This window comes from Pelophylax lessonae, assembly GCF_965119305.1.
Source record: "Pelophylax lessonae genome assembly, chromosome: 4".
Taxonomy (NCBI): Eukaryota; Metazoa; Chordata; class Amphibia; order Anura; family Ranidae; genus Pelophylax; species Pelophylax lessonae.
The window spans coordinates 157593855-157620632 of record NC_138771.1 but is presented as its reverse complement, the minus strand read 5'-3'; the positions used below and the strand labels follow the sequence as shown (position 1 = coordinate 157620632).

Genomic DNA, 26778 nt, shown 5'->3' with positions numbered 1-26778 from the left:
ATTCCTGTCCTCGCCCCCACTACCCCTTTACATTCCTGTCTTTGCCCCCACTACCCCTTTACATTTCTGCCCCCACCCCATCTTCAGATTCCTGTCCTCGGCCCCCCTTCACAGCACCCTTGGCTTCCTCCACATCATTCACAGCAGTTAATGTCCTACCTACACAAGGCGGAAGGCACATTAGAGAGCAGACATTGGCAGCAGGACACCTCCGCGTGGACGGCGGGAGGCATGAAGCTGACATCGGAAGCAGGGCAGCTCTAAAAGGTGGTCGGCATCTGCACAACTTTTCCTGGTAACCAGCTTGTGATTGATTGCTAGCAACCAGTCACCTGCTAGTTAACTTGAAGTCCCGCCCTCCATCCGGAGCTTTACTGCCTCCGATATCAGCCTCCTGCCGTCCATGTGGAGCTTGATGAGGATGACGGCAGTGAGGATGGCTGAGCGGGCTCCTAAGTGGCAGGACCGCGGCCGGTCCGAATAGAACAGTGACTCGGGCTGGGCGCAGGCCACCATTTAGTTATGCCTGCTGCTTTAACGTTTTCACACACACCTACACAGGTTGAACTGGATGGACTATTGTCTTTATTCAACCTAAACTACTATGTAACTATGTATGTAAGGTATGTTAAACTTTCCTCTAGGGCTGAACGATAGTCGATATGATATCGACTAACGTTCTGCGGCCGTAGGCGATATTCATATCGCCGAGGTCACGATATTTGCATAGGCAGGGGGAAGGGACTCTGAGGACAGGAGGACTCACAGACTTCCGTGTTAGGCAGGGAGAAGTCGGGACACTTCAGCGGTGAGCATACACTGACTCACTCGTGCACTGCAGCCCGCCCCACACGTTCAGTGAGTCTCACTCTCCGCCCTAGTTTTCTCAATGGCACATTCAGGGAGCCAATCACGCCGTGATTAGCTGCACAGCTAACCAATCACGCGTGCCTGCACACCTGATTGGTTCCCGCTGTGCCGCTGCTCACGGCGTGATTGGTTCCCTGAATGTGCCATTGAGAAAACTAGGGCGGAGAGTGAGACTCACTGAACGTGTGGGGCGGGCTGCAGTGCACGAGTGAGTAAGTGTATGCAGCTGTGCTGTGATCCTTTTCTGGCTCCTAGTCCACCGCTCCAGCCTCCTACCACCACCACTGTGAAAGACTGTCTGTCACTGAATAATCTGATCAATTCCACAGTCCACACTGTCACTGACTGTCACTGAGTAATTGATTTTACCATATTAACCCTGACCTGCCCAGTGCCCTGTATCTGCAATTAAAATTTACAAGGCTGCCTGCATGCTTCATGATTTCCATTCCCAACATCCTTCCCAATCCCTACAGTGTCAGTAACATTAACCCTATGGTACAAGGCTGCAGTGTGCACTGAATCCCATTCCCAACAGTAACATATATTAACCCTGTATGGTCAGAAAGGATTGGTTTGCTGTGTTGCTGCTCACGGCGCTCACCGCTCAGTCAATATCGCAATATATATCGTTGGAAAAAAAAATATTGCAATATATTTTTTTTTCAATATTGTGCAGGCCTACTTTCCTCCCATATTAAAGTGAAGGGAAAGACATTAGTTAAACATAAGTTTCTCCCAAATCAGAGGTTTGTCAGCTGGCAAGAAATGTATATGTAGCATTTCTCAAAGGAAAAGAAAAAGAACAGTCTTTGAACTTTCAAACCATGTAGCCTCTGAGTTTGACCCACTATTGTTCCCTCCTTGTCTCAGAAGGGCCCTAACTCAAAAGAAGAACTAAACCCTTCTATCTTTTTACAGCTGAAGATGGTACCATCCCAGCCTCTGTTTAGATCTATAGTTGCCATTGTGTGTCACGTTATCAGCTATGACACCATCCACTTGGAATTTTGGTTGAGCGGTAACATAGGCACACTGGTAACTGTGATTGTTCACACCAAATGCATGTCTTGAATGTAACTTGGGAAACCGTTTTATTAGTGGGGTTAGTTCCGTTTTAAACCATCCTCACCTAAAAAGTCTATCACATGTGCACAGGGTAATTTGCGAGTCCAGCCATAGCTGGGTAATTTATTCTACACCATATCACCTGGGCTGAATAATTCTATATTTCTACTTTACAGCTCTTATTTGGCTCTCACACTTGCAGAACTTCTGCTTCTGTTACACCAGCCTGTAATGGAGGGAGCAACCACTAATTTAGTGACAATTTACAGTAGTTCTAATTTGAGTGCATTTTTTTATTACTAGGTCTGCTTTAATTACCTTACTGACCATTACACCAAACTGTCAATCAATGTTGATAATTTATATTAGACAGTTTTTTGTCTACTTAAGCTTTTAATAGTTGCCATATACAAATTCTACTAATTGGTTTTAAAGGCTATTACTTAGAAAAGGTATTTTTGGTTTTGTTCATACTGTACATCTAATGCACGGATTTGTATCAGATTACCGCTATAATCAGGCGGCTTTTACACTGATCAGTTTTTTTTTTTCCGTTCCTGAGTTAAAGTAGAAGAAAAAACGCATGACCATGAAATCCTATGGAACTCTTCACACTGGTCAGTTGTGTGGGTCTATTGTGTTTTTCAATGTCCTGTTCGCTGCAATTTTGGTGTGTGTTTGGGGCGGTAAAAAATGCACCAAAAATGTACGTCCTCGTTGAAATGAATTGAAAACGCATCAAAAGTGCAGCAAAAACGCACCGTGGTTGTGCTTTTATGCAGGTTTTTGAGTCGCATGCCTTTTTTCACCGGTACAAAATGCACAGGAAACGTGGTAAAAATGCATATGCGTTTTTGCTACAGAGCAGTGTTGAAGTAGCCTTAAAGTGTTATTAAACACACAACAGTAAAATCAGTGTGTATAATGCAGTAAAGCATGCTTGTTATACTCACTGTGGGACCGAAGTGGTTAATCCTCTGCATGGTGTAAAAAGGCTGTTCAATCCTGTCGTCTTTGATCCTCTCCTCCTTCCACTGTCCCAAATATATTTCCTGATGTTTACAGAGCCAGGGGACAGGCTGCACATGCTCAGTTTGGTGTGTATTGCTAGAGAGCTTTTTCTTTTTCTCGGGAGAGTACTTGTGATAAGCACAGGGCCAATCAGCTTTTATCGGCTACAAGCTTTAACCAGACACTCGTAGAAGTCACAAGACTGTTCTAACTGCTGATAAAAAGGTATTTAGTTTATATTTACTAAAATAATTGCATATTCCATGTTCTGTGTACTGTGGGAGACCAGATATAGTGAATGCAGGCTCCTGGGTATTGTAACATCTAAACCCAGGGGTCTTCAAACTATGGCCCTCCAGTTGTTCTGGAATTACAATTCCCGTCATGCCTAGTCATGTCTGTGAATGTCAAGGTTTTACAATGCCTCATGGGATGTGTAGTTCCACAACAGCTGGAGAGCCGTAGTTTGAGGATCTCTGCTTTAACCAGTAAATGGGGTTTAAATCAAGTTTACGTAACTAGCGGTTTATCCCAGCTCTTCCCAACTGATTATGGTAATGTAAGAAGTAACTAAGCACATATCTGTCTTACTTTTTTAGGCTGTGTGTAATTATATTCCCTCTTTATAATTGGTAGCTGATTATCTGGGTAACTAGGGAGAATTATGCTGCTGGGAGTGTGCAGCCTATAGGGTCTTGCTGTTTTTGAAGATTTAAGTGGCAGTATTCCTGCAATTATCTGTCTTCTCCCTAGAGAAATTATTTTTTTTTTTTTATAAACTACCCTCCTTGTGTTTTGTTTTCTATAACTGGAGCATTTCATTTTTAAATGTTATGTGCAAATTGTTTTGTGAATAGGTCATGGCTTCATCACTATCAGTGAGGTGTACTGCAGAGATAATTTCATTAGAAAAATATATTATCTTGGTTGCTGAGCTTACCTGTCACAGAAATTGGATTTGTTTTTTGATCTCCTACATATTGTTCAGGAACTCATGCCCCCACCTCTGTCACTAGTTATTGGATTTGGATATTCTTAAAATGTTTAAAGAATATTTGATGAACACAAATTTTATTGTAGGCATAACGATTAACTCCTATAATAAATAAAACAGGAGATATCTATGAAAAAGGAGAGCATGCAGCTTTCTATGGGGGCACTCAGGGGACCACTGAAGTGGAGGATTGGGGCTGCTCTGTGCAAAAACATTGCACAGAAAAGGTAAATATAACTTTTTTTTTTTAAAAAACCTATAGAGTCACTTTAAATAATAGGTCCCACTCTAAGAGTCGGTTCACATTAGCGCGACTTGTCAGGCGACTTGTCAGCCTGACAAGTCTCGCTCCCTTGCGGTCCATTGACCGCTACAGGACCCGTTCTAATAGGAGCGACACAAGTCGCTCCGACTTAGAAAAAGGGTCCTGTACTATTTCGGGGCGACCTCGGAGCGACTTGCATAGACTTCCATTATGTGAAGTCCCTGCAAGTCGCTCCGAAGTCGTGGTGCACGGGACTGACAAGTCGCCTCCCGAAGTAGTAAGGAGTCATGTTGCCCCAGTGTGAACCGACTCTAAAAGCTTCATCAGCACACCCACATAAATGAACAGAGGTTTTTTTTTTTTATTAGTTGGCCGTGTCAGAATGCAACATTTTAGAGCCACGTGGAGCCCTTTTATCAGTGAGACTGTCACTGTTTTGCCTTGATTAAAGCGGTTGTATTTTCCTAAACAAAAAAAAAAAAACAAACCCTGCAAGAGAAAGGCATAATGAGCTAGTATGCATCGCATACTAGCTCATTATGAAATACTTACCTTAAAACGAAGCCCCGACACGGTCATCCGGACTCCGCTGAGGGAGCTATCATGTTCCCTCTGCGTCTCTTCCGGGTTCGGCGGCTCCGGCGCTATGAGTGGCCGGAGCTGCGATGACGTCAATCCCGTGCATGCGCACGGGAGTTTTCTTTCCGGCAAGAAGCCGGCAAAGAGCTCTGAAGCTCTGCCGGACCTTCAGAGCGCATGCGCCACTGGTGTCAGCGGCTGCATGCAGGGCGAATATCTCCTAAACCGTGCAGGTTTAGGAGATATTCATTTTACCTACAGGTAAGCCTTATTGGCGGAGTATACTACCGCTTTAAGGATCCCATATGGCACATTATGGCATTGTGACGATAAAAATAATTCCTCTTTATTAACTGCGGTTTGTTGGTAGGTCTTGTCAACTTTGACAGAGCTTATTTTTATTTTGTAGTTCTTGCCTTATCTTGAATGTGCTCATATGTAGGATTGGCCATATAACTGTTCATGATGTGAATCTTTTATAGTAAGTGATCCAAATGAAACTTGAAGTGCAGCTCTAAGCTAAGACAGAGATCTTCTCGCCGGTTAAATCAAAGGTTTCTTTATTCCTCATAAATAAAGTAGACAGACAGAGTACAAACAGACGTGTTGGGTTGACGCGTTTCACGACGCTGTAGGTCGCTTACTCATAAGGGTGGTTATGAGTAAGCGACCTACAGTGTCGTGAAACGCGTCAACCCGATAAGACTGTTTGTACTCTGTCTGTCTACTTTATTTATGAGGAATAAAGAAACCTTTGATTTCATCACAATACCCTGAGTGCGGTCTCAAACTTGGATTTTTTTCTACTCTTGGACGGATCTGACCTGCACCGGGTTTGGAACATACACCTGAGCGGCTTCCCCTCATTGTCTCATCTTCTCGCCGGTTGCAGTGAAGGAAGCTGGCGTCGGTACACCATTCAGAGGTGTAAGAGGATTATGAGAGCATTATTTTTGATCATACTTTTTAAAGTTTGATTTTAAAAAAGTGATTAGGATTTATTATTATTTTTTTTTTTTTTAATAATTTAATGTGTGCAGATCCAGTCTTGCAGTATTATGCTGGGTTAACGGCATATTTTTCCACTAATCATAGCACTTTGAGAATGCTATCTTCCAGTTGCTGGTCATTTTATTTATTTTTTTATTAATAATTATATACTTGTTTGCTTGTTAGGTGCTGAAGTATTGACTGCTGAATTTGTGATTGATGACAAAGTCGTGGAAACAGAAACTACAGTTACAAACAAAAGGAACAAAGAACAAAGCGCTGTTCTTAAAAATAAAATAATTGCAGGGAAACCAAGAAAAGCTGCTTCAAAAGACACCCACGTTGTGCGTGATAGACCTCCAAAACGTAAGGCCTCTGAGCCAGGTAAAAGAAGGAAAATGCTTATCTTCATTATATGTAGCACCAATACAATTGTGTAAATTTATAGTATACACTGCAGTAAGTAACAAAAAAATACACAAATGGACCAATAAATCTACTTGAGGGAAAAAAGCAAGTGTGTAAAAGTATGAACTCTTGATCTACTTTAAAGCCGAATTACACTGCCTCTGAGCACCAAAACACACTATATAATTATTTAAAGCAAACTTTATGCTTTATTTTGTTGGAAAAATCACTTTGAAAAACAGCCTCCTGCATTTCTGGCTGTGGCCTTCTTGAGTAAGACTATATTGGCAAAGCCCCCTAATGTGGGATTTTTTAGGGCAAAAGTATAAAAAAAAATTTAAAATGTATTTTATATATATGTATGAAAAGACCTAACAGTGAAGAAATTCAATAAAACAACATGACTTGATATTTTTTAATTGAATTGTATGTTGCTGTTGTGTAAGCGTAACCTCAAATCAACTGTAATGACAGAGATATGAACCCAACGCATTTTTGAAAAATCTTAGTTTTTCTTCCTTACGGGTATAGGGTTACACAGTGCATTTTTTCTGCTGGGGCTACACAACAATGAGAAAGCTAAAAACACATAAGTGTTTTTTGCCATCGCTTGTAGCCCAAAAGTCAAACCAATGGGGGTCACCACCCAAGACTCCATGGAACCACAAGGGGTACAAAGATGAGGACCCAATTGATTAAAGATGTCTTCAAAGCACTGGATATCAAATCTTGGCCACATCCTGCTAACGCTGCTTGTTTATGTGGTGTCGCCACGCTCTTTATACACTCCCGTTCGCACATATATGAGACAGGGTGGATCCCCCCTTCATGTGTGCTTTGAAGACATCTTTAATCAGTTGGGTCATTTGTACCCTTTGGGGTTCTGTGGAGTCTTAGGCGGTGACCCCCATTGGTTTGACTTTCGGACTACAGGCGACGGCAAAAAACACTTTTATGTGTTTTTAGCTATGCGGTTGTTTTTTCTCATTGTTGTGCAGCCCCAGCAGAAAAAATGCACTGTGTAACCCTATACCCCTGAGGAAGAAAAACTATATGATTTTTCGAAATGCGTTGGGTTAATCTCTGTCATTGCAGTTAATTTGAGGTCATGCTTAAACAGCAACATACAATTCAACCTCGCCGTCATGTTATTTTATTGAATTTCTGTACTGTTATGTCTTTTCATGCATATATGTAAATTAAAATTTTCATGTACTTTTTAATTGTTTTTTTTAATACTTTTGCTCTAAAAAAAGTCCCACATTAAGGGGCTTTGCCAATATAGTCTAGAAGATTATAGGGATGCAGGCATTATTTTACATTATCTAGCAGCCATTTGCATTCTTGAGTAGGGGCAGACATTTCATGTAGCATTTACTTCCTGGAATCCGTCTGCCCTTCGCTCAGGCAGGAAGATGCGCTTACCTAAGAAAATCCCTCCTGAAGACTCCTGAGATGTGTGAGATCATTTTACCTAGCCATGGAAACCAGGAAGTAACTGAAGAAATTAAAAAAGAAAAATAAACTTTTAAAACAAGAAATATGATATACTTTACTATCTACTTACTAATGCTAGCAGCATTAAGATTAAAAATTTTCAATGTTGATTGAGAGAGTGAAGTTACACTTTAAGTAAAATCTTTCTGGGCTCTAAAAGAACTTTCATCCAAAAAATAAGTGAAATAAGTAACTATACTTGTACAGTAAATGTGATATTGGACGTTGGTGTAACTTCTCTGTGCTGGTTTTATAAATGTTGATAAAGCAATCCAAAGGACAGATGGTTGCAGCACACTTCTTTTTTTTTTTTTTTTTTATTTGATGTATTCATATAAAGTAACAGCAACAGTTTTTAGCATACCATGCTTGGAATTGTTACTTCCTTTACTTTATAATGTTGCATAAAATAAAGGTGTGCTGCAACTGTCTTTCCTTCGATTTTTTTCCATATATAAGGCGGCACTTGGGCGTTATTCTATTGCAGAGATGCACTAGCAACCTGACAGGTAAGAGTGTCGCTTCCCTTAATGAGAGAGAGTAGTAACTATAGTCCTGTACTTGCCTCTCATATAGAAGATGATATTCCAACTTCTCCCTAGTGGCTTCTTTAATTGACTACTCACTCATTTTCTAGTCTCCTAGGGACTTGGTTGCCTGATTACATTTCGTTGCTGTGCCTAAACGTCTTAGGCATTGGTCAGTGACAGTAAGGAGTTATACCTTGGCGAAACATGTAGGACCCGTGATCCAGATCACTGCTCTCTTTTTGTCAATGTCCAATTTGTAATAATTTTTTGCTACCACTTTTAATGTATCTGTTGTTTGTATTTCAATAAACTTGTTATATTTTTATATATGGCGTATTCCATGCGCTTGTATGTCTACAGAGCATATCACAGCCTTAGAAAATCCCAATTTTGGCAAGATTACAGTCCTATGTTCTTTCGGATTTTGGTCTGACCCGGACTGCCCCTAACCATTCTCTCCAATTCTCTAGTTTATAGGGATGTGGCTGGTATATGTTCAGTAAAGTGAGCCAACAACCTTCCCTTTTTTTATCAGCCAGGAGCACATTTTTTTCAACTGCAGTCGAATTGTTTATATATATATATATATATATATATATATATATATATATATATATATATATATATATATATACATACACATACATATACACACTGCTGAACAAAATTAAAGGAACACTTTATAATCAGAGTATAGCATCAAATCAATTAAACTCTTGGGATTGTTGATCTTGTCAGTTAAGAAGCAGAGGGGGTTGTTAATCAGTTTCAGCTGCTTTGGGGTAATGAAATTAACAGATGCACTAGATGGGCAACAATGAGACGACCTCCAAAACAGGAATGGTTTTACAGGTGGAGGCCACTGACATTTTCTGTTCCCTATCCTCTTTTCTGACTCACGGTTTTTCACTAGTTTTGCATTTGGCTAGGGTCAGTGCCACTACTGGTAGTATGAGGCGATACCTGCACCCTATAGAGGTTGCACAGGCAGTCCAACTCCTCCAGGGTTGCACATCAATACGTGCCATTGCTTCTGTCTCCCAGCACAGTTTCAAGAGCATGGAGAAGATTCCAGGACAAAGGCAGCTACTCTAGGACAGCTGGACAGGGCCGTAGAAGGTCCTTAACCCATTAGCAGGACCAGTAGCTGCTCCTTTGTGCAAGGAGGAACAGGAAGAGCACTGCCAGAGCCCTACAAAATTACCTCCAGCAGGCCACTGGTGTGAATGTCTCTGACCAAACAATCAGAAACAGACCTCATAAGGGTGGCCTGAGGGCCCAACTTTCTCTAGTGGGCCCTGTGCTCACTGCCCGGCACCATGGAGCTCAATTGGCATTTGCCATTAAACACCAGAATTGGCAGGTCTGCCAATGGCACTATGTGCTTTTCACAGATGAGAGCAGGGTCACCCTGAGCACATGTGACAGACGTGAAAGAGTCTGGAGAAGCCGTGGAGAACATTTTGCTGCCTGTACCATTGTTCAGCATGACTGGTTTGGTGGTGGGTCAGTGATGGTCTGGGGAGGCATATCCATGGAGGGATGCACAGACCTCTACAGTCTAGACAATCGCACCCTTACTGCCATTAGGTATCGGGTTGAAATCCTTGAACCCATTGTCAGACCCTACGCTGGTGCAGTGGGTCCTGGGTTTCTCCTGGTGTAAGACAATGCCCGGCTTCACATGGAAAGAGTATGCAGCCAGTTCCTGGAAGATGAAGGCAATAATACCATTGAATGGCCCCCACGCTTGCCTGACCTAAATCCAATAGAACACCTCTGGGACCGTATGTTTTGGTCCATCCGATGCCGCCAGGTTGCACCTCAGTCTGTTCAGAAGTTCAGTGATGCCCTAGTCCAGATCTGGGAGCAAATACCCCAGGAAACTATCATTCGTCTCATTAGGAGCATGCCCCAACGTTGTCAGGCATGCATACAAGCACGTGGGGTCCATACAAAATACTGAGTACCATTTTGAGTTGCTGCATTGAAATTTCAGCAAAATAGACTAGCCTGCTGCATCATTTTTTTTTTTTTTCACTTTGATTCTCAGGGTGTCTTTGAATTCAGCCCTCTGAAGGTTGACCATTTTCATTTCTATCAAAAGATGTGGCATCCTTACCTTCCTAAAACAATACCCAGTCCATATCATCATAGATATCCAGCATGAGATTTTTTCCTCATTTGAGATCTGATGTGTTTTCAAAGAGTTCATTTATTTTTTTTGAGCAGTGTATATAATATGCAGCTTTTACAGTAGTAGTAGTAGTAGTAGTAAAGTATATCTTTCCATTGTGCCTATTGTTCTTTATTATTTTTGTTTTTTCTTTTCGGTCACTTTGTAGGTAACAGGAAAAAATTACCTGAAGGTAAAGCCAAATCAGGAATTGTGAGAAGAGCAGTTATAAAAGACAAAGAACAGTCTGGAAAGCAAAATAAAAAAACAATGCCGTCCATTAGTAAGGCTCCCTTTGAACCATTTGGCTCATTCAGCAAGACCAGCACGGACCAAAATGTTACTGTTAAGCAATCCGCTCCCGTAGCACCAGTTCCTGAGACTGATATAATGGAGAAGCGGATAACCATGTACGAATCTCATGCCCTAAATCTGCTGGCTGACTTGGCTTTAAATTCACTCTCTTCCTCAAGTATTTCATATATAAACTCTGAGAGTACTACTCCCGTAAGTGAACCTGTAGTCCAGGAAAAAGATCCCAACAGTGATGGTGGAAATGCTGAAGAATGCCCGCAAAATGACAGTAGCCCCCCATTACAATCTAGCACTGCCTGTGAGGAGCCTGTTCATGAACCGGATTGTGAAAAAGGTCAGTCTAAGGCTGGGAGTGATGCCAGTCCGGTGAACAATACAGCACAGCAACGTACAGAGAACACCGAGAAACAAACTTCCCACAAGATGCTTCTTGCTGCCGCCAAGGCAAAAGCACGAAATAATACCACAAGTAAGATTTGTTTGGAGCATTCTTACTCCCAGCTTCCCAGAGAAGATGCCCCAGATAAATCCACAAAGGACCTAAGTGAAAAGCCTTCCCAGAGTGTTTCAGAGCCGACAGTGACAAGCTCGGACAGTGAAGTGGTATTGGACCAGCCATCAGACTTGCTCATTCCTAGGGAATTTCTGCATTTGACTGGTGATAATGAATCCCCTTCCTTGAATACAGAGCTTCGGGAGGTGTCAAAGTTACGGGACAACTTTTACATTACATTCAAATGGGAAGCAAAGTATGATTTTGATTTGGATAGCAAGTTTACCAGTGATCCTTTAGAAAAAACAATAAATCGAGCTCTACATGGGTAAGTAATGTAAAAGCTAACTCTGTGGTACCTAAAAAAAAAAAAAAAAAAGAGCATACAAGCTATATATTATAGAAATGCAGGAATATGTCCTTTGGTGAGTCTTAGATACCTTTTATGATAAAAATCTGTGATGTATATTATTGTGCAATAGCAAATGTGAACTTGAAAAAAAACTTGAAACATACTTAACACCGCTATAGAAAAATTAACTGTTTCCCCTGTTGAAAATGGTGATCCAAATGGCAAATGACATGCTGAAACATATCTGCTAAATATCTTTAATGGCCAAAGAAATGTAAAGTGTGTGACATCTGTCACTGATTGCAACAGGGGAAACTTCCATTCAGGTGAATGAGGTAAAGTAAACCTAGCCAATGCTAGCTAAACATTATGCTGAAAATGTTTTCAATCAAAACTATCAGTTCCAGAAATAAAGGCACCTAAAAGATCAAAGCTTGTCCTAATCTCCTGCTAAGCCTCCCTATTGGTCACTGAGCTGCATGGAGTAGTGAAATGAAGTGTGGCCAACGACTAAAGCCCCGTACACACGTACCGATTGTCGGCCGTAAATATTCAGCCGACGACCGATCGGCCGATTGTAGGCTTGTTTGTATGATGCTTCCAACAGCCGACAGCTCATTTTCGGCCGAACAGAATCTGTCGTGCAGGCATTAAAATTTTTGTTGACCAACACCAGAACGGCCGATTGTTCGCCAGTCAGTACAGATTTCAGCCGACAGACAGCGGATTAGCAAGACTGGGCATGCTCAGAAAAGAAAAAAGACAAGGAAAGTTAACCATCACATGACATCACTTCTGCAGTCGGCTGTTGTTGGCCGACAAAATTCGTGTGCAGTCTTTTGCAGTTTTCAACAGACACGACAGCCCTGGACAAAAGACGGCCGATCGTTCGGCCGACGATCAGTACGTGTGTACGGGGCTTAAGACATGAAAATATCATACTTTATAAAATGAAACCGTGGGGTTATTTCACTGCTTCTGTTGGATTCTTCATTGTGAAGTAGAATCAAAGTGAGATCTGATTACCTATTTAAAGTGGAGTTCCGGCCTATTTTGCAACTTTAGTGATTTCTGGAGTGCTCGCTATGCTGATCAACAATTGGGCATTTTCAATTTTTTTCGGGGGTCCCTTATCTTATTTTCGGGGCATTTTTGATTGTACTTCCTCCTCCTCCCCCCTCTGTGGCCACGGCCACCGACATCACTTCCGCCTTTGCATTGCATCCTGGGAGCTGTTTTTCATCACTCCCAGGAGGCTGGAATCAGGAAGAACTCCCAGAACACTCCCTGGAATCTGGAAGAAGGACACAGCAGATTAAACTGCGGCTTCAGATGCCCACATTCAAGATGGCCGCGCCCCGAAAGCATTTTTAAAAGTAAGATTTTGACTAAAATCCAATACTGTACACCTTGTAAGTATGAGAATAGCAGCTTTGTAAAGGGTGATGGATTAGTATTATAGGAGTATCTTTAGTTAAAAAAGGTATTTGAGGCCGGAACTCCACTTTAAAGGGCTTGTGTATAGGCCCTTCCAGAAATACTAAAAGAATAAGGTTCTGCTTGGAGTAGGTCTCTAAGAGATTTAAACATATGCTGTACATCTCTGCAGAACAGGAAAAAAAAATGTGACTTGACATTTGGCAACCATTTAGATATTGGCTCTCATACTTCGATATGTTTTAGAAAAGTATAAGCTGTTGTCTGATTGGTTGGCTACACATTCTTCTTCTTTTTTTTTTTTTTTTTCTCCCTATAGGCAGCATTTGCAGGTGTGTATGTGTGCATCTGTGTTTTCTTGACATGGAGCTATTGATAACCACGCACACCAAAGATAGAAGAATAATCCAGCTGTATTATTCAATTGATAAGCTTCCTTAAAAATAAGTAAATATTGCATTCTTAACATGAATCCTAAATACCAGCAACTTTGGACGTGTATATACAAAGATATACAAAAAATTGCAGCGCTACATATGAAACATAAAATTAAAGTGCAATAGTGATAAAGTCCCAAAAGGGCTTATAATAACTTTAGCATCCAAAAAAATGTAGGTGTTCACAAAATAGTCCTTCTTCCATATCACCATTATAGTGATTTTAAAAACCAAGAATACTGTAAATCTCTTCCACCAAGTGAGCAAATATTGCACTCACCAGTCGGATAGGCTGCCAGATTATAAGCAGCACAGATGCTCAAATCATTCCAATAGGTGAAGGAAACCGCTTCCCGAGTCCTCCATACAAGGCTGTCATCTACTTGTACTTTTAGGGTCAGGGAAAATCAGCCAGTTTATTCTTCTCTATATAATCCCAAACCTTAAAAGGTTAGATGTCCCCCTTACTGCAACCTCCTCACAGAAGGGAGACTTCCACCTACTACTTTTTTTATTGTATTTTAAATTCTTTGATTAAATTAAAGGTTATAAACTATATTAAGTGGGAAGTTTTTGTTATAATATATGGTTCACATTTTCTTTTTGAATTAAACTTTCCTTTTCTAGACCATGGAACCCCAATTTGAAGGAGAAGGTGGAGGATGTGAAAATTATCTTGCACATGTGGCTAGCTCTCTTTTATAGTAAACCAAGCCAGCAGGTGATCAGCAGCTCTCGGAAAGTTGTAGAACATAGTAACCCAGCAAAATACGTCTCCATCAACACCGTGCATGACCCGCTTTGTGAGATTGCAGAGACTGATGCTGCTGATGAAGAGAAAGGCGAAGAGGGCAACCTCCTGAGCAATTCTCCTCCTACTCAACCCCAAATCATGTCTGGTGTTTCCCCAGCATGGCCTGAAATTAAGGAAAATCACAGTAGCAATACACCTGTGGATTTGAGTGTTGCTTCCAGAATACAAACAAAGGTAAGAAGGATATACTACCTTCGAATATGCATTAAATGATGTGCATGCTTTTCTATTCCTGGCTTATTAATTCTGCTTATCAGTCTAGAAAATGTCTTTGTTAAGTTATCTAGAAGTGTACTTTTATTATTTTTTGTTTCAGGTCTAGGTAAGGGCTGAGAGTTTGCAATATTTAATATCAAAAGCCATAGCACATATTTATCAATGTATGGAAATCATCCGTTACTGTACATGATCAACTTACCAGGGCAAAAGCCACCTAGTCTTACACAAGGGTGTAGGGAAGGATAGCACAGTGTTCAGTATATTATATAAAATGCAAGCTTAGGTCCCTTTGACACAAATTGTCAGTCAGTCTAGATCTGCTTGTAAATTTTTCAGACAGGTCTAGACTGAACCACAATGTTTGTCTATGGGTGGTCAAATGTTAATTAATGTATGCCTATTTACACCCACTTACATCTTATGCCTAGTACACATGAGCCGAATGTCAGGAGACCTCGACCAGTCCAATAAAAAAAAAAAAAACAGCCGACATTCGGCCCATTTGTATGTCAGCCAGTACGACACAAGCCGACCAGCTCCCGATCAGCGCACTCGGCCAATTGGAGTGTTCTGGCGGGTGGGTTGTTCCCCTGTCAGAATACAACAGCTCAGTGGGGGAGATCGTTGTACTAACTGTACAGTGGCTCGGACCTGAGCTGTCAGGTTTTTTTTTTTTTTTTTTTATTCTACCCACTGGGTTGAATGAAAAAAAAACTATTAGTCCCCGTTCACACTGGGGCGACCTGTGAGGCGACCTGGTCGCCTCACAGGTCGCCGTAGGTCGCCTTCCATAGGGAAGCTGCGGACCCGTTGTAATAGGAGCGACACAAGTCGCTCCGACTTAGAAAAAGGGTCCGGAGCTTCTTTGGGGCGACCCGGAGCGACCGTCATAGACTTCAATGTTATGAAGTCCGTGCCGGCCGCTCCGAGGTCGCGGCGCTCTGATTGCACCGTGACCTCGGAGGTCGCCCCTGGAAGTCGGATCGCCCCAGTGGGAACGGGGCCTAAATGTGTACCAGGCTTTATTCTGTTTATGTCTGTAGTAAACAACAGAGAAGATTTGTGTCCTTTTCGGCTTTTGCTCATGTAAATGGGTGTTGTCTGCTTTAACATCCGTTTTTTATATTTTTTGTGCATACTTTTGTCCATCTATGACTTTTTCTTCAATACCTAAATATAACGGACATGTGAAATATAGATAAATACTAATCCGATCAGAACTTAATTGAATATGGATGTACAAAATGATGTAAACTGATATAAAAGGATTCTGCTTTCATGCATTTTTCAAAGATGATGCCCATGTAGAAGGACCTTTTTATCTGATTTTAAGACAAGACCTAAGGGAAAGAAAATCAAAGTACTGTATATGGGAGAAAGCTTCTATACAAGGTGATAGAATATACCAGGCCTCACATGACAATTCTTCTAACATTGAAATTCTCTTAGTGCCAACTCACATTTGTGCGATCAGAGATCGCATGTAATTCTCAGCGCACTGCTCCTAGAATTACATGCGATCTCTGTGCGGTGCAAATTCAGCCATATAGTTTGTATGGCTGAATTCGCACCGCAATCGCACTAAAAGACGCACAGGACCCTTTTTTTGGTCCGCAGCAGAATCGGATCGCATGGTGGTTCACACTAGTGCGATCCGATTCTGTGCAAACTTTTAGATCGCACTGCGATATGCGATCTGATCTGGGGGTGTCGTTAACTTTTAATTGACACCCCCAGCGTATCGCATATGGCAGTGTGAACTGTATATTTGCAGCGTTCCCGCATCGCACAAATGCGAACCGGCACTTAATGTTGATAAATAAGAAATTAGGAGAATAGGAGATAGTGGCAAAGATGGGGTTAAAACTGACATATCCTACATTGATAAATATGCACTGTGTGCTGTTGTGCTGGCGAATATCATTGTTGTGCCTTGTGTCTATTCCTAAAGCCTACTTTAGGAAAAAAAAAAGGTTTTAAAAACTTGGAGGACAGAAGATGTCAACTAAATATGCAGCCAGTGGCAGATGGGACACATCATTTTCACTATGAGTAATGTCCCTTGTGCTGTGACTATAAGTAATGTCCCTTTTTTTATTTTTAAATCCTTTCATTCTCCATTCACCCCCTATCCCTGCTACTGTAATCTTCCACAGCTGCTGGGGTTAAAATATCAGAGGGACCCATCACATGCATTCATAAGGATTGCTGACTATGCCCACCCTTTCTAGCTACCTCCTCCATTCATGAAAGCTGTACTATAGCTTCCAAGATTAAAACTCAAATTTATGAATGGAGGACAGCCATATAAAAGAAAAGCCATCCTCCTCAATTTATAGATCATTATTTATTCATAGAAAATATAGTGCCGCTTTTATGAATAGAGGAGGTGAGCGGAAAGGGCAAGCTGTCGGGATCAAAGGACAGAAGATTTCAACCAATGCCTCGTACACACGCATCGATAGTTGGCCGTGAATTTTCGGCCAACGTCCGATCAGCCGATTGCCGGCTTGTTAGTATGATGCTTCCGACAACCGACTTTTCGGCCGAACAAAATCTGGTGTGCATGCTATAAAATTTTTGTTGGCTGTCAACAGAACGGCCGATTGTTCGTCAGTCAGTACAGATTTCGGCAGACAAAAATCAGATGAGCAAGACTGGGCATGCTCAGAGAAGAAAAGACACACGGAAAGTAAACCAGCACATGACATCACTTCTGAAGTTGGTTGTTGTTGGCCGAAAAAATTTGTGTGCAGTCTAGAGCACATTTCAACCAACACAACAACACTGGACAAAAGACGGCCGATCGGTCGGCCAACAATCGGTGCGTGTGTACGAGGCATCAATCTGCAAGCTGGCAGCACAGGGGACTCATTGCATTGACTGCATTTATTTTCCTTAAGCAGACTTTTTAAAACCTTTTTGACTAGACCTACTCTAAGAGCTTTTGCATGCTATGGGGTGCTGTTTGTAGATAAAGATACTTCACTAATAGAGCAAAGAATGAATGCCCCTGCACAAATACCCAGACAAAAATAATATAACTAGAAAGCTACCTGTCATAAAGCTAAGCTTCGCAAATTGAAACAAACAAATTGACCGCACTTTCTGTGCAAATTAATAAAGTGACAAAGTGAAATAAAGTCCCAATTTGAATCAATTCATAAAAAAGACACTGTCCCATGTGTGATTGTTAACCTCCAAACACCCGAAACTGACGAATCACCCATGGTATGGTGTGTTTCCTCTCCACTGTTGATTGAGAGAAGACACACCATACCACGGGTCACTCGCCAGTTTCGGGTGTTTGGAGGATAACAATCACATATGGGACTGTGTCTGTCTTTTTTCATGAATTGATTCAAATTGGGACTTTATGCACTTTAGTTCACTTTGTCACTTTATACATTTCCACTGAAAGCGCGGTCAGTTTTTTGTTTGGTTCAACTATCAGAGCAATAATTGAAAGCTTGGTAGTCCATGCTATGCTTCATAAATGGGCACAAGCCAAGGGATATCACAGCATGTTTTTTTTTGTCTACTGTAGTGTACAGTTTGATATATAACAGATTAAATTAAAACTCTGTCATGGGTTAGCTGTTAGGTGCCATATTCTAAAGAAGTAAATTAAGGTTTTAACTTGTATTATTTATCACAGGCATTTATATAATGCTGACAATTTACGCGGCACTTTTACATACACATCAGTACAGTTTAAAGTCCCTATCTTGCATACATACACGCACACATATACTAGGGACAATTTAAACAGGAACCAGTTATCCTAACAGCATGTCTTTGGAGTGTGGGAGAAAACTGGAGTACACAGGGGGAAACCAACACAAGCACAAGAAAGAAACATGCAAACTCCATGCAGATGGAACCCTGGCTATGATTCCAACCATAGACCCTGCTGCCTAAGTGCTAACCACTGAGCCACTGCGCTGTTGCACTTTGACAGACCAGCCAGTATCAAATAAACTTGATGTCCCTGTCAATATCCGAAAAACATGTTATGTCATAACATGATTGAATCATATATTGCACATTGTGTTACAATCAAATGGGTACCGAAGTAGGCACTTGGCAGGTGTTGTGTCCTGCCTCCAGTGTACACAGAGCAGACAACATCCACACAACCCCATTCACTTCAGCGATAAGTGACTGCACAGGCTGAGTCCTATAGATGATGTATTCTTCCAGGGAGGGCTTATCCTCAAACCAGTGACATTGAGTGGATATTTCTGAATTATCCACCAGTTTTTTTTATAAAATGAAAGGAGGGGATTCCACTCCGCCTGCTGGAATTTTCATTGTAGAATAGAATCTAAACTAGATCTAACTACTTTTATAAAAAGCCCAACTAAATGCTAGAGTCCAGAAAGAATAATGCACTGCTGGAGTCCAAGAGAGTTAAAGAGGTTGTAAACCTCTGACATGAAACATGAACAAAGCATATCCCTCTATAGTGTGTTCTTGTCTTAATCCGGAGCACTAAGTATCATTTCTGTCTGCTGTCTAGTTCCTCTGCTATCAGCATAAGTCGCTTCTGACAAGTTTTCCTGACACCAGGAGAAAAAGAGGTGATGGGGAGAGACTTTCCACACACAGCCTGTGGTTGACAGCCTAAGCTCTGTTTCTATGTGCTGTGTGAAGGGGGGTATATCCCTTCCCTCCAATCTGCTCCCACTGAGCTCTGCAGAGTGTAACTTCAGCTCCCCACTCGCTGCTTTCTGGAAGCTCAGACAAGCTGTAACCATTCTGGACTTAGAGCTGCTGGCTGTCAGAAGAGAAGACTGCAGATAAACAGGTACAACTTATGTATTATCTGTGTGTGTCACCTGAGGCCAGTCCCTTTACTGGGTATATGTAAGGGCTTACAACCACTTTAAACATATGCTGTACATCTCTGCAATACATGCACATTTCCGATTCCATTTGTGTGTGTTTTTTTTTTTCTTTCAAAAATGCTGCAAGTACAGAAAAAATACCAGTTAACTCTATTATTCCAGTGAGCTCCTAACAATACTGCCTCAACAGTGTTATCAGCCCTGTCTGTGTTCTTTCTCTACAGCTAAAGTAGATGAGAGAGGGGGGGGGGGTGCACTGCAATAGTAATAAAATTCACCTGGGTTCATCCAGTACTGGAGTCATTCTGACTTTTCTGTGCCCCTCTGGTGCTTTGCTCAGGTGCTCTTGCCCACATTTTGTACAAAAATGGGCTACTTCTTTGTAAAGGGCCTCTGAGAGCAGAACCTTCTCTCTGTTACCCCTAACTAGCTCTCTTTTTTCCTCCATAGGAGTTCTTCTTTTCTTACGCTACATAGGAACAAAGTTTCCTGGATGTCAGTCCTTCTTGCTTCTCTGAGGCTGGCGCGTAGTACCTGCCAAAGGTCCCCTCTTCGGTTTCTCACAGGCCAGTCTCTCTTCCTCCCTCCTCTTCCAGCCAGTAGTTAATTCCTCTTCCTCCCTCCTCTTCCAGCCAGTAGTCCATTTTACTTTTTTTTTTTTAGGGCTTCTGCCCTCAGGGAACGAGTCCCTCTTCCTCTACCTGCACCCATTCTCCTTGGAGGCCGGGGCCCTTGAGTTCTTTACTGCATCTAGCATTCATCCTTCTCAAGGGTCACTGGGCCACTGCCTTTTTTCGATTTTATTATTATAACCATTCCTGATGGTTGTTTTGAGTCTCTGCTGATTTTGCCATCTGTCTCCAGCCTGTTGTCCTTTCTTGTTTTTCCTGTGGGCCTGTTGCTGTAATTTTGGGTTTTTAGTGCACATCCCTCGATTAACTGCTGGCAGACATCCCATGGTCTAAGAATCCACTCCTGTGTCCTGTGCTGTTAGGATAAAATACATTTTGATGTACTTGTAAATCCCATATATTAACATTCAGGACAGGGACTCCCACTCTTTCTTTGTGATCTCTACTGCTTTCTAAAAAAAACTAGAATGGGAAGGGGGGGGGTGTATATGAGTAAACTTGGGGGGCCGGTGCTTAGCAAAGCTTTTGTCAAGGTCCAATCACCTGAAGGTAGTAGCATATAACCAATGGTCTGAGAATAAACTCCAGTGTCCTGTCTGCTGTACTCCAAGTGGAATGTGGAATTTACAGGTTTGTCAAAATTCCTTTTTTTCCAGTAGGGGAAAAATCACTTACGAATTAAAAGGGCGGAAAAAAAAGGCGCATCAGTTTGAAGTATGTGCCCCTCAGAGACCTATCATCCAATAAAAGGAAATGGAAAATCCGTGGATAGTATTTTCTTTTAATTTGTGGATATTTAGAAAAGTCGCTACAGCACCCACATGGCTTTGCTTAATGTAATTTTTTTCTGTTTAGATCACCTTACACTTTTTGCATTAATTTTTGGAGAGGCTAAGTTAAGACTTTTCAACTCCCCCACCAAAACATCTGCATAATGTTTCATTACAGGATTATAATATAAAATTGTCAAGTGAGATCTTCCAAATATGTAACCAGAGCAGTTTGAGTGCACTTTACACAAATAGCCTTCAAACAACTGTGATGTGCAAAATGACATCAACAAGCAAAGTTGCTCCACCACCTACAAATAACACGAATACGATATTTTCTGCCAATAATTCAACTGTGTGCTATACCGATGACAGCAAGCAGTTAAACACTGAACTAACTGCTAAATCTGAAACATGTGTGGCTATTGGTGGTGGTTCTTCTGGAAAGGTAAATTGTTCATGTGTGTCTGGTATTTGGGTTATTAGAAAACATTTGTCTCATAAGGTTTTTATGGTTTGCCACATTTTTTACATTTACACATGAACAGCATTAGGTCTTGTAAGGTATTCCCAGTAGGTCACTTTTTCTTTACCTTCCTGTTTAACTTAAACTGGCTTTACACTGCTTGAATTTTCGTCGATTCCCGCTGGTTCACCTGAAATCCGAGCAGTGTATGGCCCGGCTGGCACCACTCCATTCAGCAAAAATCAAATGTTCAGTCGACTCTCTTGTCAAAGGAGCTTGTTGGGAAAATCGTTGGCTGAATATATCTGTGCAATCAAATGCAGGCACAGTTTGTATTCTGACAGCTAGCACCTCTGTCTGTCAGAAAACCCAATTTCCTGGCAGGGGAATCTGTTAGATTTTGTTCAGCCCACAGACATGTTGGGGATGCGATTCAGGATCTACTCTCTTAAGATACAAGGTGTCTAGCTAGGACACTGATCAGCTGGGTTCAGTAGGGACCTGTAAGAAGTATTGTGTCTGTTAATTCAGACATCCTTTTTTTTTTTTTTTTTTTTTAAGCACTCATCATTATAGCCAGGAAACTAGCATTTGCATAATGTAGCAATGGCAGCCTCCCGTATTCTTTTACTCTCTTTCAGAAGGCTGTATGCATATATGCGGCCTCAAAGAAGTGGGTCTTTATCCGTGTGGCTGCCTAAATGCTCCTCTGTGTTTTGTACTGAGAGTGAATTGCACAGAGCACTTCCAGCATAGAGACCGAGTTTTGCCCGAGATCCCGAGTCTTGCACCGGCAACTGGGAGGCTTGGTTTCCAATCATCACCTGCTCGCTGCAATAGTCTGATTGGCTATCAGTGATCATTCCGCCTGTCCCGTTTTTTTTTTTTTTTTTCTTTTTTTGTTTTTTTTTTCCATGGATAAATATTACTATTGTCCTACCTAGTTCTCCTGATTTTCAGTAGAGCCTAAAATTGTTTGCCAATATGGTAAGCAGTGTCAGAAAATTACAAGTTTACTTGGGTTCATTAGAAAAATACAAATCATCCCTAAAGAGACCTGTGCACCCTTTAAGCAGACCTTCGGTAATTTAAAAAGGAGCTTCAGTCTCCTATTGTAAAAATTAAAATTCAGCAGCTACAAAAGCTATAGCTGCTGACTTTTAATAAACAGCCGCTCACCTGTTCCACCATCCAGCACTGTCCACACCCAGCCTAGTTCTTTTACTAGCCTTCAGGTTCCCAGCACCGACATCTTAACTGTGGGCATCCGGCTGTGACAGCTTGTGGCTTTACCGCTGGGTGCCCACTGCACAAATGCGAGCCGCGCTGCACATGGTGTCTGGTCCTGCAGTCTCCTGGAACCTGTGATGTGTCCCAGAAGACTGCAAGGAGGGAGCGGTAGAACATCTACTCCGATCACCTAGGTCAGTGATGGCAAACCTTGGCACCCCAGATGTTTTGGAACTATATTTCCCATGATGCTCATGCACTCTGCAGTGTAGTTGAGAATCATGGGAAATGTAGTTTCAAAACATCTGGGGTGCCAAGGTTTGCCATCACTGACCTAGGTGGTCGGAGCAAAAGTGGTAGCGGACATCTGTTAAAATCAGGTACCCTCCCACCCCCCAAAAGTGCTATTCTTGAAAGAGGAGGGATGAGGATGCCTTTAAAACAGAACTACACCCAAAAGGCGAAGTTTCGCTTTAAGACCGCTTTCTTCTGGCTCCTCTCCCCTCCCTCTTTAAAAATTGCAGTGCAACACTTCCATGTTTCCCGACTAGGTGAGAATGATGTTGTGGCCCCTACTGCCTCCTAGGATGACTAGATAACATATTCCAGGTTGCAGCTTTGCTGCACATGCGCACCACAGGTTTCCCTACATGCCCAGATATGCTGCAGGTCTTTGGGACCTAGCAAAGTCCTTCGGTGCATCTGTGCATGACAGGATTTCCCGTAGAGACACACAGGTTTCAAAGTCCCAGATACCAGCATGTGTATGCATGTGCAGGAGACCCCCCTGTTCAAGCACAGATGTCCCACAGGTCTCTACCAGGTCCCAAAGACCAGGCAGACACCTTTGGGCACATCTGAACATACTCCAGATATTCACAGGTGGTGATGTGTGAGGAGGACAGGGATCAATTCATATATTCGAGGAGCCTACTAGACTTCGTTGAAACCCTTGGTGCTAAAATGTTTGATTTGTGAGTTGGAGACCAGGCCTCCAAAGAGCATAGCATCTAAAGTACACTCTGTTCCATACACTTTCTGCTTTTTGTATAATGCAGACCACTTGTGGCACAGTGCAGTACAAAAGATGGGAGGATAGTGTGTGGAGAACATGCTGTCAGACCCTCTGTAATATTGGTACACATTATTATGTTACTGTAATCCCTTTCTTATCTCTAATTCTAGGTGATCTCCAGAGAAAATGAGCATGAATATTCTAAGCATGTCTCCATTGCAGAAGAAACACAGATGTCGAGTGACTCAGAAAAAGGTTTTAGTATGTTACATGAAGATTCATGTTCACCAGTTTCTCAAGATGTCGACAATGTTGAAAACTACATACCTGTTTCACCTGGACCTGTGAGCCGTATACAAGTAGAAGCATTAAATGATGGGAGGTTGCCCATGACTGGTGATGGAAACCATCAAACTACAACCAGAAGTGAGGTCATACCTCATGAGCATACTTCTGTTACAAGTAGCACTGTTGATGATACAGAGGTTTCACCCTCCGATGCCTTAAACATTAACAGTACTTCAGATGTCTTCCATGAGGACGATGGACATTCAGACACAGTGGAAAAGATTCTCAAGAAGAGAAGTCCTTTGGCTCACCAGGCTCAAATTATACCAGAAAACACTGAGCAGCAAAAATCTATATTCGAGTCTGTTGATGAGAGAGATTTACAGGAAGCCAAGCTTCAGAGTGCTAATATGGATTCGGCTGTAGGGCAGCGTAATGAAGACAAAGAACAGGATACATCTAACGTTCACTTAGGCATTACAAATAATAATGGTAGTAAGTTAGTGATATCTGAGGAAAACTATCACACTAATGAATTGAAATCTTCACGTTTTCTGGTAAACCGGTCACCTTTGAAAAGCTTGAAGTATGGCTCCAATACTGCTCCTTTGAAAGATGGAAAGGTAATTTATTGTTGTATGGATTTGTGGTTTAGATATTCATTTGTTTTTATCTTCTGCCTTTTCTATTTGCTGGTAAGCAATGGAAATATTTAAATTTGAAGTTTTTTGCCGTGTATACATTTGCAAGTCTCAAACATGGGAGCTGCAAATTGCCACTCATAGTCCCTAAAGCAAAGCATCTGTTGGCAGCCAGGGGAAGGAATGTGGTAAGAAATTTGCAGGGGGTAGCATTTTGGAACATTCAATGTAAGAGAGTGAGTGAGTGGTATACATATACAAGTGTTTCTTAATTACAGGTCTGAACATAGCTGCATTGTTTTCAATGGAGCCATTTATACAGGTGTGTAAACATGCACTGCATTCAAATCCATTACATAGAATCAAAAAATCTGTGTGAAAGAACATGTGCGCATGTATATGCGTTTGTAAGCATAAAAATAAAGTCTAAGCAAAGGGTAAAAGGAGAATTGTGTAAAAGAGGCATGTCCGAATTATATGAGAATTGCATTAGACAGATTTTATGCCTAGTTTTTTAGTGTATAAATGGGATAATCGTTTTGTGATGTTATTGGTGAATACCAGTTCTAGCACTCTACAGAACAGTCACACCAAAAAAATGTGATCGAAAAGCCATCTGTATTAAACATTGTAACCATAATATCCTGAAAGCTGTTCAGACCTACTGACCTGAGAAGATGCACCCTGTCATCTTCATAACCTAAGAGCAGAAAATCTTAGACATAGGAAATGGCAGTCATTGTTTACAATCAGTCCTAATAAAAAGCATGCACCAGTAACTGTTGACTGACCTTCACATTTGCCCAGCATTAAAGCAGTAGTAAACTATGTTTTAATATAAAAAGAAAAAAACTGCCCCCCCCCCCCCCCCCCCCGTAATTAATGTTATAATGTGTTAGTATGCACTGCATGCAGACTTCCCTAAAAAAAAAAAATAGATCCTTCAAACGGTGCCTTTGGGGCCTTCCTTCCAGGTTTGCGGGCTCCGGCCATTTGAATGGCTGAAGTTCTATGACATCAGTCTCATGCAGGAGTCACGGTCATGGCACAGCTCTCTCAATGTATAGCATACTCTAGTGTGCCGTCCATTGAGAGTGCTGGTGATGGCGTCGGCTGCTACATATGTAAATATTTCCTAAATGGTGCACATTTAGCAGATATTCGCTACCCCCACTTCCTCCTTTAAATTATGTCTCGTGGAAGTGGGAGACAGAATTTATGTGGGCTGACTAAAATACAGTAAGTTTTTATATGCGAAAGGAGGGGGCTTTACTTCCCTGTCCTGCCTCTGTCCCCATGATTTCTGAAGTTCATTCTCCACAGAGAGCATAGGAAGTCTCAGAGTTGGAGAATAGTAGATATTGCTTATTTTCCCCATTGTTGAGTTGTGCTATCCTTATGAGTTGGTTTGAAAATGAAACCATAAGGAGACACATTCTTATTAAAGAACATTATCTTTAGTGAAGTTGTCCTTATTGATTTGTAACTCAACACCAGAAACTCAAAAAGGTACCTGAGGTCCCTTTTGTAGCAAGGTGAGGCATTTTTTACTTAAACGAGAGCGCACATAAAAATAAGCTTTTTGTTTTTCAGGCACTTCCATAATAAATTGGGGCCAAAAACACGCAATTTTGCCCTAGATGAGTTCCTTTATTGCACTCCTAGATACGTACCAAAAAAAAAACCTCAGAATATCCTAACATATGCTACCACTCCAGTGGGAATGGGGGGCATAGTTTGCATGTTTTGCGTACAGGTTCTCTTTAACTGTCGCCCCATTCCAGTGATTTTATTCCTCCGACAAGGTCCCAGCTTGGCCCTGTTTATTCCTGTGTGTAAGCCGTACTCATGGTGATTTCCACCTGTCCCCTGGATTACGGCTTGCCATAGGAATTTACAGGCATGTGGCATATGAAGAGGAGCTTGCCCGGACCTTGCCAATGGAAAGCTAATTGAATCGGTGAGTAGCATGATTCTGGGGGGAGGGACAATTGTACAAAATGTGAAGTTACCCTTTAACTGGTCCAATACATAGTTCTTTTTCTGAAATGCCTTGCCTTGTTAGAAGCCTTAGAATGGTTTACAGTTAGATATTTTTTTTAAATACAAATGTAGTTGGGAGCAAGCAAATTGGCTTAGATACATATGCATAGATTGCTTCCTACTCATTCAATGGTCTCTATCAGCTTTGCACATTGCAGAAACTATGCATTTTCCTCATTCTTGGCACAGTTGCATCAGGTTTTGCTCTATGATTACTCTGCACAGGTCTTGCAGGGCCTGCTGCAGAGAAACAACCTCACAGAATGATGCTGCCCACCACCATGCTTTAACCACTTGAGCTCTGGAAGGTTTTACCCCCCCTTCACGACCAGGGCAGTTTTTGCTATTCATGACTACTTTAATTGGCAATTGATTGGTTATGCAATAC

At 41.7% G+C, this 26778-nt stretch overlaps 1 protein-coding gene across 1 annotated transcript in view; it reads left to right on the top strand.

The window, feature by feature from the left end:
* Nucleotides 1-26778, top strand: part of TASOR2 (transcription activation suppressor family member 2) — a gene marked incomplete at both ends in the record, with an annotated part of 111944 nt that overhangs the window by 33992 nt on the left and 51174 nt on the right. Inside the window, 5 exons of the mRNA XM_082253520.1 lie at nucleotides 5964-6161; nucleotides 10558-11524; nucleotides 14050-14410; nucleotides 20886-21155; nucleotides 23589-24329. Of these exons, the coding sequence (XP_082109646.1) occupies nucleotides 5964-6161; nucleotides 10558-11524; nucleotides 14050-14410; nucleotides 20886-21155; nucleotides 23589-24329 (2537 nt within the window). The remainder of the gene's footprint in view (nucleotides 1-5963; nucleotides 6162-10557; nucleotides 11525-14049; nucleotides 14411-20885; nucleotides 21156-23588; nucleotides 24330-26778) is intronic.